The sequence below is a fragment of the Pseudophryne corroboree genome, chromosome 6 (genome assembly GCF_028390025.1).
Source record: "Pseudophryne corroboree isolate aPseCor3 chromosome 6, aPseCor3.hap2, whole genome shotgun sequence".
NCBI classification, from domain to species: Eukaryota; Metazoa; Chordata; class Amphibia; order Anura; family Myobatrachidae; genus Pseudophryne; species Pseudophryne corroboree.
Genome location: NC_086449.1, coordinates 363,146,612 through 363,160,573, shown reverse-complemented (window position 1 = coordinate 363,160,573; position 13,962 = coordinate 363,146,612). Strand labels below are relative to the sequence as shown.

Genomic DNA, 13,962 nt, shown 5'->3' with positions numbered 1-13,962 from the left:
TCCTTGCAGTTTCTGCCATTGCCCTCCTGCTTCTTGTGCCGCCCTGTCTGTTTACGTGGGCGACTGCCGTGTTGTTGTCCCACTGGATCAATACCGGCTGACCTTGAAGCAGAGGTCTTGCTAAGCTTAGAGCATTGTAAATTGCCCTTAGCTCCAGTATATTTATGTGGAGAAAAGTCTCCAGACTTGATCACACTCCCTGGAAATTTTTTTCCTTGTGTGACTGCTCCCCAGCCTCTCAGGCTGGCCTCCGTGGTCACCAGCATCCAATCCTGAATGCCGAATCTGCGGCCCTCTAGAAGATGAGCACTCTGTAACCACCACAGGAGAGACACCCTTGTCCTTGGAGATAGGGTTATCCGCTGATGCATCTGAAGATGCGATCCGGACCATTTGTCCAGCAGATCCCACTGAAAAGTTCTTGCGTGGAATCTGCCGAATGGAATCGCTTCGTAATAAGCCACCATTTTTCCCAGGACTCTTGTGCAATGATGCACTGACACTTTTCCTGGTTTTAGGAGGTTCCTGACTAGCTCGGATAACTCCCTGGCTTTCTCCTCCGGGAGAAACACCTTTTTCTGGACTGTGTCCAGAACCATCCCTAGGAACAGCAGACGTGTCGTCGGAAACGGCTGCGATTTTGGATATTTAAAATCCACCCGTGCTGTCGTAGAACTACTTGAGATAGTGCTACTCCGACTTCCAACTGCTCTCTGGACCCTGCCCTTATCAGGAGATCGTCCAAGTAAGGGATAATTAAGACGCCTTTTCTTTGAAGAAGAATCATCATTTCGGCCATTACCTTGGTAAAGACCCGGGGTGCCGTGGACAATCCAAACGGCAGCGTCTGAAACTGATAGTGACAGTTCCGTACCACGAACCTGAGGTACCCTTGGTGAGAAGGGCAATTTGGGACATGGAGGTAAGCAACCTTGATGTCCAGGGACACCCTATTGGTTCGCTATCACTGCTCTGAGTGACTCCATCTTGATTTGAACCTTTGTATGTAAGTGTTCAAAGATTATCCATTTAGACTAGGTCTCACCGAGCCGTCCGGCTTCAGTACCACAATATAGTGTGGAATAATACCCCTTTCCTTGTTGTAGGAGGGGTACTTTGATTATCACCTGCTGGGAATACAGCTTGTGAATTGTTTCCAATACTGCCTCCCTGTCGGAGGAAGACGTTGGTAAAACAGACATCAGGAGCCTGCGAGGGGGAGACGTCTCGAATTTCCAATCTGTACCCCTGGGATACTACTTGTAGGATCCAGGGGTCCACTTGCGAGTGAGCCCACTACGCGCTGAAACTCTTGAGACTACCCCCCACCGCACCTGAGTCCGCTTGTACGGCCCCAGCGTCATGCTGAGGACTTAGTAGAAGCGGTGGAAGGCTCTGTTCCTGGAATGGGCTGCCTGCTGCAGTCTTCTTCCCATTCCTCTATCCCTGGGCAGATATGACTGGCCTTTTGCCCGCTTGCCCTTATGGGGACGAAAGGACTGAGGCTGAAAAGGCGGTGTCTTTTTCTGCTGAGATGTGACTTGGGGTAAAAAAGGTGGATTTTCCAGCTGTTGCCGTGGCCACCAGGTCCGATGGACCGACCCCAAATAACTCCTCGCCTTTATACGGCAATACTTCCATGTGCCGTTTGGAATCTGCATCACCTGACCACTGTCGTGTCCATAAACATCTTCTGGCAGATATGGACATCGCACTTACTCTTGATGCCAGAGTGCAAATATCCCTCTGTGCATCTCGCATATATAGAAATGCATCCTTTAAATGCTCTATAGTCAATAAAATACTGTCCCTGTCAAGGGTATCAATATTTTCAGTCAGGGAATCCGACCAAGCCACCCCAGCGCTGCACATCCAGGTTGAGGCGATCGCTGGTCGCAGTATAACACCAGTATGTGTGTATATACCTTTTTAGGATATTTTCCAGCCTCTCAGCTGGCTCCTTGAGGGCGGCCCTATCTGGAGACGGTACCGCCACTTGTTTTGATAAGCGTGTGAGCGCCTTATCCACCCTAAAGGGTGTTTCTGGCGGGAAAGGGTATACCGCCAATAATTTTCTATCGGGGGAAACCCACTCATCATCACACACTTCATTTAATTTATCTGATTCAGGAAAAACTACAGGTAGTTTTTTCACACCCCACATAATACCCTTCTTTGTGGTACTTGTAGTATCAGAAAAATGTAACACCTCCTTCATTGCCCTTAACATGTAACGTGTGGCCCTAAAGGAAAATACGTTTGTTTCTTCACCGTCGACACTGGAGTCAGTGTCCGTGTCTGTGTCGACCGACTGAGGTAGATGAGCGTTTTACAGCCCCTGACGGTGTTTGAGACGCCTGGACAGGTACTAATTTGTTTGCCGGCCGTCTCATGTCGTCAACCGACCTTGCAGCGTGTTGACATTATCACGTAATTCCTTAAATAAGCCATCCATTCCGGTGTCGACTCCCTAGAGAGTGACATCACCATTTCAGGCAATTGCTCCGCCTCCTCACCAACATCGTCCTCATACATGTCGACACACACGTACCGACACACAGCACACACACAGGGAATGCTCTGATAGAGGACAGGACCCCACTAGCCCTTTGGGGAGACAGAGGGAGAGTTTGCCAGCACACACCAAAAAACGCTATAATTATACAGGGACAACCTTTATATAAGTGTTTTTCCCTTATAGCATTTTAATATATATATACATATCGCCAAATAAGTGCCCCCCCTCTCTGTTTTAACCCTGTTTCTGTAGTGCAGTGCAGGGGAGAGCCTGGGAGCCTTCCCACCAGCATTTCTGTGAGGGAAAATGGCGCTGTGTGCTGAGGAGAATAGGCCCCGCCCCCTTTTCGGCGGGCTTCTTCTCCCGTTTTTCTGAGACCTGGCAGGGGTTAAATACATCCATATAGCCCCCAGGGGCTATATGTGATGTATTTTTAGCCAGAATAAGGTAATATCATTGCTGCCCAGGGCGCCCCCCCCCAGCGCCCTGCACCCTCCGTGACCGCTGTGTGAAGTGTGCTGACAACAATGGCGCACAGCTGCAGTGCTGTGCGCTACCTTATGAAGACTGAAGAGTCTTCTGCCGCCGGTTTCTGGACCTCTTCACTTTTCGGCATCTGCAAGGGGGTCGGCGGCGCGGCTCCGGGACGAACCCCAGGGTGAGACCTGTGTTCCGACTCCCTCTGGAGCTAATGGTGTCCAGTAGCCTAAGAAGCCAATCCATCCTGCACGCAGGTGAGTTCACTTCTCTCCCCTAAGTCCCTCGTAGCAGTGAGCCTGTTGCCAGCAGGACTCACTGAAAATAAAAAACCTAACAAAACTTTTACTCTAAGCAGCTCTTTAGGAGAGCCACCTAGATTGCACCCTTCTCGGCCGGGCACAAAATCTTAACTGAGGCTTGGAGGAGGGTCATAGGGGGAGGAGCCAGTGCACACCACCTGATCCTAAAGCTTTTACTTTTGTGCCCTGTCTCCTGCGGAGACGCTATTCCCCATGGTCCTGACGGAGTCCCCAGCATCCACTTAGGACATTAGAGAAAATTCCTTTTTCAAAGAAAGATATTGGTTTCTACATACAGTTGAACCTTAGTGGCTAAATTTCTATCACAAGCAGTTTATCTTATCTAGGCATGATTCAATGAACCTACAACTAACAACCCCTATCCCCCCCACAACCCTCCACCTCTACTGTGGGCTTAAGAAAGTGATGTTATGTTATGTAAAACTCACTGCTTCACAGATGACTTTGAGGTGTGCTGTTTCCAGCCTCTCTCTCATCTCTCTCTGCTTCTGGCGATACCAACCATCAAAATGGGGAGACTTCAGAAAACGCCTGCAAAAGGAGAAATGAAGTCACAGGAGAGAGTGACTGATTCTTACACTACTACAATAAGTGATCTGAATTAATCGGTTTACGCTGCCTGGCTAAAATTACAGAACGTTTGCATAGTGATGTATAACCAGGCTAATGACAGCAAATTAGTGAAATTAAAATAAGCAAATTGTCACTATGTAGCAGCATCATTTATGAGAGAAAACCCAGAACTGAATTTAAAAAAATGCAATAAAACAGTCTATTGAAATTCCAGTCACTTTAAAAAAAAAAAAAAAAAATTTAAAAGCTGATAAAATGTCCCAATCTTTATAATGAAAACCTAAAAGCAGAAAAAAGTAGCTGTTGCTGGTCATTACAGACTGCACATTTTGCTTAGTGGTGGCACACTGGGCCCTTTCTATCAGCCACAGAAACCTGGCCTTTATTTGCCCTTTCTACATGCACATAGTAAGACGTGGAAACATCCGGATCCAGTCACATTGTCATTGATAATGCCAACACTGCTGTGTGCCATTATCCTAAACTATGCAGGATGTCTTCAGTTCTATACCATGCTCACCTGTACAATCCTATCCAGTCCCCCTTTATTGGAGAGCTGAACTGTGGACCTGTGAGTTCCAGCATCTTCATCAGCTCATCTTGCTGGAATGGCCGAACCTGTGGGGGATTCTGTGCATAAAGAAATACACGTTTTAATACCAGTACTGTCACAGCTTCAGGGCAGGGAAAATAAGAATTTACTTACCGATAATTCTATTTCTCGTAGTCCGTAGTGGATGCTGGGGACTCCGTAAGGACCATGGGGAATAGCGGCTCCGCAGGAGACTGGGCTATTCCCCATGGTCCTTACGGAGTCCCCAGCATCCACTAGGACGTCAGAGAAAATAAGAATTTACTTACCGATAATTCTATTTCTCGTAGTCCGTAGTGGATGCTGGGGACCCCGTAACGACCATGGGGAATAGCCCAGTCTCCTGCGAAGACCGCTATTCCCCATGGTCCTTACGGAGTCCCCAGCATCCACTAGGACGTCAGAGAAAGATTATATGTTACATGGTGGGAACCTGATGCACATTAACAATAATTTTCTGCAAAACTGGAGCATAAATGATCTTTTGTGATGTGATACTCTATGTTTGTGCAAATATGCTTCATTTCATGAGAAGGGATTAAGATTTCTATATGGCAGGGATCTGCATTATTGGGAGAATTTCTAGCTAAATGCGAGTAATGCACTTATTAAAAGACCAGCCCAAACTTGTACTATACCTTTTATAGGATGCATTTTACATCTTTAATATTTGGTTTTGTTCACTTATAAGTGCATGTGCTCAATTAATATTTCTTCTAGAAATGAAAGAGACTACACACCCACTACACACTGTACAGCAGCTCTGGTCTCATACAGTGCTTTAGGGTACAGTTGCACTCACTGCCTGGTGATGGCAGCTCGAACAAATCCGGTCAGAGATCAGCAACATTGTTACTACACAATGGGGGTTATTCAGACCTGATCGCTCCACTGCAAATTTGCAGAGGTTTGCGATCAGATAGCTGCCACCCAGACAGAGTGAATACCCGCCCCGTGCAAGTCTGCGTACGGATTGCGAAAATCTCAGCGATCGCCAGTCGGCTGCAAATCCATTCGCAACTCACTCACCACCGAATGTTCTTTCCAGTCTGTGCAGTCTGTGTGTAGCCCAGGACCTACTTCTACAGTGCGACAGAAACAGGCTGATCGGGTCGGCGCTGACGACACACACCCTCACTGAAAATGCTTGGAAACTCCCGCATTTAACCTGACACTCCCTGGAAACATCCAATTACCACCCCCAAACGCCGGCATCCTGTCAAACAACTTGCATACGACTAGCGATTCAAAAAGTTGATGGATTTTTTCACTGTTTGGCCTCGCGCATGCGTACTACGATCCATACGCATGCGCAGTCGATCGATAATCGGCCAGCTTGCGTATACGCAGAACAGCGATCAGGTCTGAATAACCCCCACTGACATTTGTTGCAGCTGCTGATTTGACAAAGCTGCTGGCAGTCATCATGCCTTAAACACTTGCCTGACATGGTAGCATCTGATGCAACCGTGTCAGAGGAGCCTGATGGCAGCTGGTAAAAGCTTAGCCCCTGCCTGCTGACTCACAGCTGGCAAAGTAACTTCTCCTCAGCCCCCACCTGCTAGCAAGGCTTCAGAAAGGGGACGACTGTGCAGCCCGTGCTAAAGGGGATCTCAACCTGGCTATAGGCTATGCTGAAGGGGCGGGCGCGATTCAGCCCGGTCTCTTCTCCCAGCTAGCGGCCTGACTCTCTGTTGGTCTCCGCCCCTCCCCTCCCCCCCCCATCCCCCGCTCGGGATAGGCACCTAACTCCCCTCCCAGCATGGTCAGTGACTTTGTAGGGACAGCTGCAGGCCTGACTACTCCCGACCAACTTACTGCAGCTCTAAGCCCAGCAGTCATGGGTGACCTTTAAGATTGTCCCCTGCTGCTCGCTGATCTTCCTGCAGGACTTCACAGCCCTGCAAGAAGTGGTAGCATACAGTAGTTTTGTTTTTAATTATATACAGCAAAAAATAAAAAAAGGTTTACGAATAAATATATATATATATATATATATATATATATACATACATACAACATAAAGTTTTTATATATAAAACACTATCTTGTTTAATTGTAGAAAATTATTTAAATAATAAGAATCAAATAAATAAGATCAAATTATTTAAATAATAGCTGTTTAACACTTATGCATTATAAGTTTATTAACAAATCTGGATATTTGTTAATAAAATTATACCGAATTTGGTTTAAATAGCTATTATTTCCATAATCTGATAATTTTTGGATAAATATTAGCCAGTTAAGTGATGCTGGAGCCTGCGCCTTGTACTGGACAGCAGCCATAAAACCTTATAGAAACTGTTCTCTATTGTAGTTATTCCACTGGAAGCCCCTGGATACTGATATATGAGAATCCAATAAACTAAATATCTGCACATGGGCCCTCATTCCGAGTTGATCGGTCGCAAGGCGAATTTAGCAGAGTTACACACGCTAAGCCGCCGCCTACTGGGAGTGTATCTTAGCATCTTAAAATTGCGACCGATGTATTCGCAATATTGCGATCACAAACTACTTAGCAGTTTTAGAGTAGCTTCAGACTTACTCTGCCTGTGCGATCAGTTCAGTGCTTTTCGTTCCTGGTTTGACGTCACAAACACACCCAGCGTTCGCCCAACCACTCCCCCGTTTCTCCGGCCACTCCTGCGTTTTTTCCGGAAACGGTAGCGTTTTCAGCCACACGCCCATAAAACGCCGTGTTTCCGCCCAGTAACACCCATTTCCTGTCAATCACATTACGATCGCCGGAGCGATGAAAAAGCCGTGAGTAAAAATACTTTCTTCATAGCAAAGATACTTGGCGCAGTCGCAGTGCGAATATTGCGCATGCGCACTAAGCGGAATTTCACTGCGATGCGATGAAAAATACCGAGCGAACGACTCGGAATGAGGGCCATGGTAAGAAAAGGGCAGGCTGTTTCTTTGCCAAGCACTATTCTCAGTAATCTTGCTTTTGACGTGGGATACAAAACTAATTGATCAGTAAACAGTATGAAATGTAAGTTAAACTTTTCTTTTCTAATATCTTACCATAACATGTAGACCCAATCTCTTATTTTAAAAAGAAAGTATTTAAAAATGTTTTACTTTGCACTGATTTTTGTAGTAGTGTCCATCTACCTCAAAGTATTTTGCAATGTGTGTTGAGGATGTCAAAGTCGAAAAATATAGCGACCTATGATGCCTTGTACTAACCCCAATGCACGTGCCCGCTGCTCGCGCACCGACTCCCCCGTGCGTACGCATCCCCTCAGGTTGCGTAGGGGACGCTCTGACGTCGCCTGCGCATTGAGATGGGTATTTACGGCGGTGTTTGTGTGCGACTAGCGAGCGACTCGATCGCTACATATTTAACCAATATAATGCGTTTTATAGTTAATATCCCCCTTCATAATGTCAGCAAGTATGGTAAGTTTAAAACCTCTTAGACAGAGAGATTCCTCTTTGCATGCTGGGAGGGCTCAGACAAAGGTTGGAGGGTAGTGTATGGTGTCCAGCTGTGGGGTATTGAAGAGGTGTTGTGTCTATGACAGTTGGGAGGGATTCGCATAGTTCCTGCTCATGGTTATGCACAGAAGTAGAACATAAGATTAATTGCATTCAGAATAAATTACACATAAATGCAGGGTGGGTGACTGGAATTCAGTCACCTCTTTCCCACAGACTGAAAACAAATAGCCTTATTTACACTAAGCTTTGAGATTCTATGAAGAGGGTTTACACCTTTGTTTATGAATAGGTCCAGGTTTCTCTCCAGAATAATGAGTGCTGAGATGTCATTGTCTCAACTGAAAGAGGTGACCGTGGGGTAAACAAAGCCCAGAGACAGAGTTTGTTTGGAAGATCCAAACAATAGGTTTCCACAATACAACCAGAGAGGAATTTAGAATACTAAAAAGTCCTAGCCAGCGCCCACTTCTTGAACTAACCAATGATCCCAGGTGCAGTACATGTCCCACCCCCTAACCAATGGAAAGAGGGCACAACAGTATCTATTGTAGTATGTCTTGAGCTAGTACATAAATATAGTTTGCAATAGGCTTGGGGACACAAGACTCTACTCTCCACAAGGTTTTCATCACTGATTAACGGAGGGCTGGATTTCCAGATTGCGCCTGCGATTCATTCCCATGTGTGTAAGTACTCTCTGTAACCAACTTATTTTCTGTATTTGCCATACTCTCTCTCTCTCTGTTATTGTTAAACTGTTGTATATTGTATATGTGTAGTTATTATGTTTAGATATTGATGTTAGCCTGTAGTGTATGAACTGTTAACTGTTTTCCCTTTTTTACATAGCTAGATATTGTTAGTAAAGGTGTTGGAACCAGAGCAAGGTATTGTGTGTTTATTACATTACTGAGGGTATTCGGAGCGTCTCAATCGCTCAAACAGCTTTTGTATTAACAAGGTTAAGCAGCGTTATATCGCTACAGTATTTCAATACAAGGTTTACAGTATAAGCGTATCCTTTCTGTGTGTTGCATACAAGGTTTACTGAGTGTCATCCCGTGAGCGTCTGCGCCGTTCATGTTCCCCTCGTGGTCACGAGTGTCCGCTACGCTGGTAGCGTAGCATTACGGTAGTCGGCCGCCTATAGCGTGCTCGACACCAAGCGTTAAGCTGTGAGCGAGCGTGCCGCATGTGCGTCTCGACCACGGCTAAGCGTCTGCTACGCTAAGTGTGTACCCTTACGGTACCCCATACGCCAATTGCGTACGGAGTCTCTTACCCACACATAGTGAATGTTATAAGATAAATAATTAGCTTTATCAATTGGGATTGGCGGCTCGTCCGTCCTCCACATATCCGCACTAGCGAACACAGACTTTATCTGTCAGCAAGGGCGGGAAGGCAGTATCCCTTCGTATCCGTATTAGTGGTGAGGGATACAGTAGTGCTGACTAGATAAGCGTCTGCATCGCTACGCTGTAGGAGTGCTGGTGGAATCCGGAAACGGAAGGTAAGAACATTAAGCTATTGTCTTTGTAAATCTGGTTTTAATTTCTATTTGGTGCCAACTGCACACGCAGATTGGATTGCGTGTCTGTTTAAATAGGTTTAAAAGTATTTTTAATCGCTCTGCATAGCGTGATAGTTTTTTTAGCTCAGGCCTAGAATAACTTTAGGGGCTGGCATGATGATTTTCTTTGTGACAAAAGAAGCCGCATGGTCTGTCCTCCATTTTGTGTAACCCTCATGGATGTGGAAGGGGGAGGAGCAGCGGCCATTTTGGGAAGGTCAAATTTTTTTTTTTTAAGCGGCTGATTTTCAGTTGACTCAGGAAATAATCAGCCATCCACTGTCAAAAAGAAATCATCATTTAATGAGTTTTTAATGCATTTGTTTAGTCCATGTCATGGTCAATCATGAGTGGTTCAGATAGAGTTTGATATAAGATAATAGTGGAATGAGTATTTGATTTAAGAACAATACACAGATTAAACAAAGTTTTGTGTTTTTTTTTTTTTTGTTTCTTTACCTCCCTATTCTAGGATTCTCTGCTTGGTGTAGGATAGCCATTGAAGTGCAAATTAACCTGTATAACTGGGTTTTGGGTTTTTTCCCCTCTCCCAGCAGTGAAAGAAATCACACATTCATATGCAAATTAGAAGCACTGAATAGGGTCTCACATATGTAATAGTGATTAGTACATATATGTAATATCTATATGTGCGTACTTACATCAATGTATGTTATTAGATTAATTTAGAATTGCATTTCCATTTGTGTATTTTCACACCTCACTTTCCTGTTTGCCATTTATAATTGATAACGTGCTGAGAAAGATTTGTTGCTATTGGTAGTTAAAAGTAAAAATAATACGTTAAGGGGTAAATTGTAAAACACGCACATGGCTTTGCCTAAAGATACAAGGAAGTTCTGTGTGGTGTTCAGTAAATGATTACAGTTAAAGATCATCTACATTGATATAAACGTGTTAATTGTATTTCTGTGGATATACCTGGCTTGCGTACATGTGTCTCTAACAAAGGGCGGGACTAGCGTACGCGACGCAAGGGCCGACGCACGGAGCGTATATTACGCAACGGAGCGTCTGGGTACGCCCACGTGATACAAAACACACGATAGTATTGTTTTAGTTAGGCGATAAGGAGGCAACGCGATAATAGCGCAAATCAATCTCAGTGTCCAAAATTTTAAGCTAATAGATCCTTCTCTAGTTGCAACTCCTCGGGATTAGCCTGCGATACTGAATGAAAGGGATTTCTGCGCAGAAACGAAAGTAAAGAGTATATGAGGTGAAAGAGTGTGTATACATATATATAAGTTTCTAAATTTTGGGGTTGAACCACAGGAAATCATCAAGTTCTCGTGAGGTACATACGTGTAAGTGATGGCACGGTGGCTTGGGAGGCATCCCTTGTTAAACATATTAAAATAAGAGCATTAGAGTATAGCAGACCAGGAGGTCTACTGTAGCACAGACCAGGAGGTCACGGACCAGGAGGTCCAGACAGACCAGGAGGTCTAGGTACAGCAGACTAGGAAGTCCGCTATAGATAAAGAGTAAAGGAGCACAACACCAGGAAGGGTTGGTGCGGTACCCATATAGGCCATTAAGCTCTGGCTGAAGGAATTCGCAGCCACAATTTTTGATTCCACTGGTCGCTCCGCACATAAGATTAGTTGCTTATGTGCAGAACGATTGTACCGCACGTAATTGTGTGCATTAGTTAGTAACTTGACCCAGTACCATTTGCGTACGTAGAGGGGTCATAAACGCTATTTGTACATTCCAACGTGATTTGTGTAATTTTTTTTATTTTAAGGGAGGTTCGCTGGTCACTCGGGAATTCTCTAACAACCAATAGTTACTGGGAAGGGTTAAGTGCTCTTCGGATCACACCCACATGTTCCAGTAAATAGAGGTTCAGGTCACAGGGGCCCTAGGTTGAGTACGCCAGCGCTAAGGCAGTGTGTGGGCGTATTGGTCGACGTGGGCGAGTGAGTGGAGGTACTCTGCAAACTTCCGCCGTCGGCCTACCCCGGACATCTTGGTTTTTGTAAGGGTTCGCTGAAGACCCTGATTTGAAGGTCAGAGGTAGTGAAAGCAACACCTGCAAAGATGGGGGCCAGTTGTTCAGGTAGGGGGCGATCAACCTCGGTTCGGGTTGACTTAGTAAACCGGCCAATAGAGTCGGCAAGGATAACGTGTGATACAGACCGGGAAGTCCGAAATGGATCACACGCAAAGGTCAATGAATGGGAAAGAATGACTGTGCATGATGGGGAAAAGTTCCCACAAGTAGGCAGTTTTGGTCCCGAGGTGTTACAAAATCTAAGGAGAAGGATATGTCTCATTAAATCTGCAAAGAGACGGATCAAACATTATGATTATTTACAGTTATGGCAACAGGAAGGTGAAATACAAGGAGAATTAGCTTACACAGCTGACTCTCACTGTGGTAAGAAAAATATGGCAACAAGAGAGAAGGTGGTTACAGAGAGTGGCACACTGGTGTATGATAAAAATGCACTTAGCAACTGTATTATAGATGATAAGGATAAGTGTAACAAATGTAACAATGATAAAAGTAAAACTGTTAAATGTACAACTGTTAACCCGTGCAAGTTGCACTCCATGTTAAACTTCCCTCAGGATTACCAGCAAGAAAGTGAGCCCAGCACGATGTCGGCACCTTTTCCAGCAGCCATCACACAAGACATCCAGGTGGACGCGACCAATTCGGTAAAGGCAATAATCAAACCCCCTAACGGAGGGTCAGGTGAGGTCGTGTCCACAGGTACGTACGGTGATATATATTACGCACAAACAAATGTACCTCTTATTGTAGAACCAACACAAGATGATGTAATTGAGTTTAATCCTGTCAGGGTGATCACAGTCCCCAATGGGAAGACTGACGCTCAGGGAACCATTCCCGTCAGGGACAGTGCAATGCGCCGTCCCTGGTCCCGGATGGAATTGAGGTCAATTATGTCTGAATTTCCTGATCCTAGGAAAGATATAGTTGCATGTCAAAGGTTCATTAAAGAACTAGGAAACTCCACAGAACCCACCAACAAAGATTGGCGGACAGTGCTGAGGGCATGTTTGCCCTCCAGTGTTGAACCTGCGAAATTTATTACTGATTGTCAATTAGACACGGAAGTACCTCAAACGGAGGAACACAATCAGGAATGTATTAAGCAGATCAACCGACAGTTAGGAGTATATTTCCCAGCCGTTGTCGAGTGGAACGAAATCTTCTCCATAAGATAAAACGAAGGGGAAAGTACTTCTAATTATTTCCATCGGGCATTGCAGGACATGACTAGGTATACAGGTATAGAAAACATCGAAACAAGTGCACCGCACAGAGAAGTAGCAGTATTTGTGTTAATAAATGGTTTAAAGGAAGTATTGAGAACAAGGGTACAGACCACCAACCCAAACTGGAGAAATATCTCGGTGGCTGCATTAAGAAAGTCCGCTGTTGGTCATGAGCAAAACATCAGCAAGCACAGGGAAACACAGAGAAGTAAGAAGCCTCAGATCCCTGTGGGTAAGTCAAAGGTGATAATAAGAATTTACTTACCGATAATTCTATTTCTCGGAGTCCGTAGTGGATTCTGGGGTTCCTGAAAGGACCATGGGGAATAGCGGCTCCGCAGGAGACAGGGCACAAAAAGTAAAGCTTTCCGATCAGGTGGTGTGCACTGGCTCCTCCCCCTATGACCCTCCTCCAAGCCTCAGTTAGGTACTGTGCCCGGACGAGCGTACACAATAAGGGAGGAATTTTGAATCCCGGGTAAGACTCATACCAGCCACACCAATCACACCGTACAACTTGTGATCTAAACCCAGTTAACAGTATGATAACAGAGGAGCCTCTGAAAGATGGCTCCCTACAACAATAACCCGAATTAGTTAACAATAACTATGTACAATTATTGCAGATAATCCGCACTTGGGATGGGCGCCCAGCATCCACTACGGACTCCGAGAAATAGAATTATCGGTAAGTAAATTCTTATTTTCTCTATCGTCCTAGTGGATGCTGGGGTTCCTGAAAGGACCATGGGGATTATACCAAAGCTCCCAAACGGGCGGGAGAGTGCGGATGACTCTGCAGCACCGAATGAGAGAACTCCAGGTCCTCCTTAGCCAGAGTATCAAATTTGTAAAATTTTACAAACGTGTTCTCCCCTGACCACGTAGCTGCTCGGCAAAGTTGTAATGCCGAGACCCCTCGGGCAGCCGCCCAAGATGAGCCCACCTTCCTTGTGGAGTGGGCCTTTACAGATTTAGGCTGTGGCAGGCCTGCCACAGAATGTGCAAGTTGGATTGTGCTACAGATCCAACGAGCAATCGTCTGCTTAGACGCAGGAGCACCCATCTTGTTGGGTGCATACAATATAAACAACGAGTCAGATTTTCTGACTCCAGCTGTCCTTGCAATATATATTTTCAATGCTCTGACAACGTCCAGTAACTTGGAGTCCTC

General features: G+C 45.3%; 1 protein-coding gene across 3 annotated transcripts in view; it reads right to left on the bottom strand.

Moving 5' to 3' along the window:
* DENND6B (DENN domain containing 6B) overlaps positions 1-13,962 on the bottom strand; it is a 210,646-nt gene that overhangs the window by 54,397 nt on the left and 142,287 nt on the right. For all 3 annotated transcript variants that reach the window (XM_063926672.1, XM_063926673.1, XM_063926671.1), the window contains exons 17-18: positions 4,412-4,521; positions 3,747-3,849 (exon numbers count right to left, since the gene is read on the bottom strand). In XM_063926672.1, coding sequence (XP_063782742.1) covers positions 3,747-3,849; positions 4,412-4,521 — 213 coding nt within the window. The remainder of the gene's footprint in view (positions 1-3,746; positions 3,850-4,411; positions 4,522-13,962) is intronic.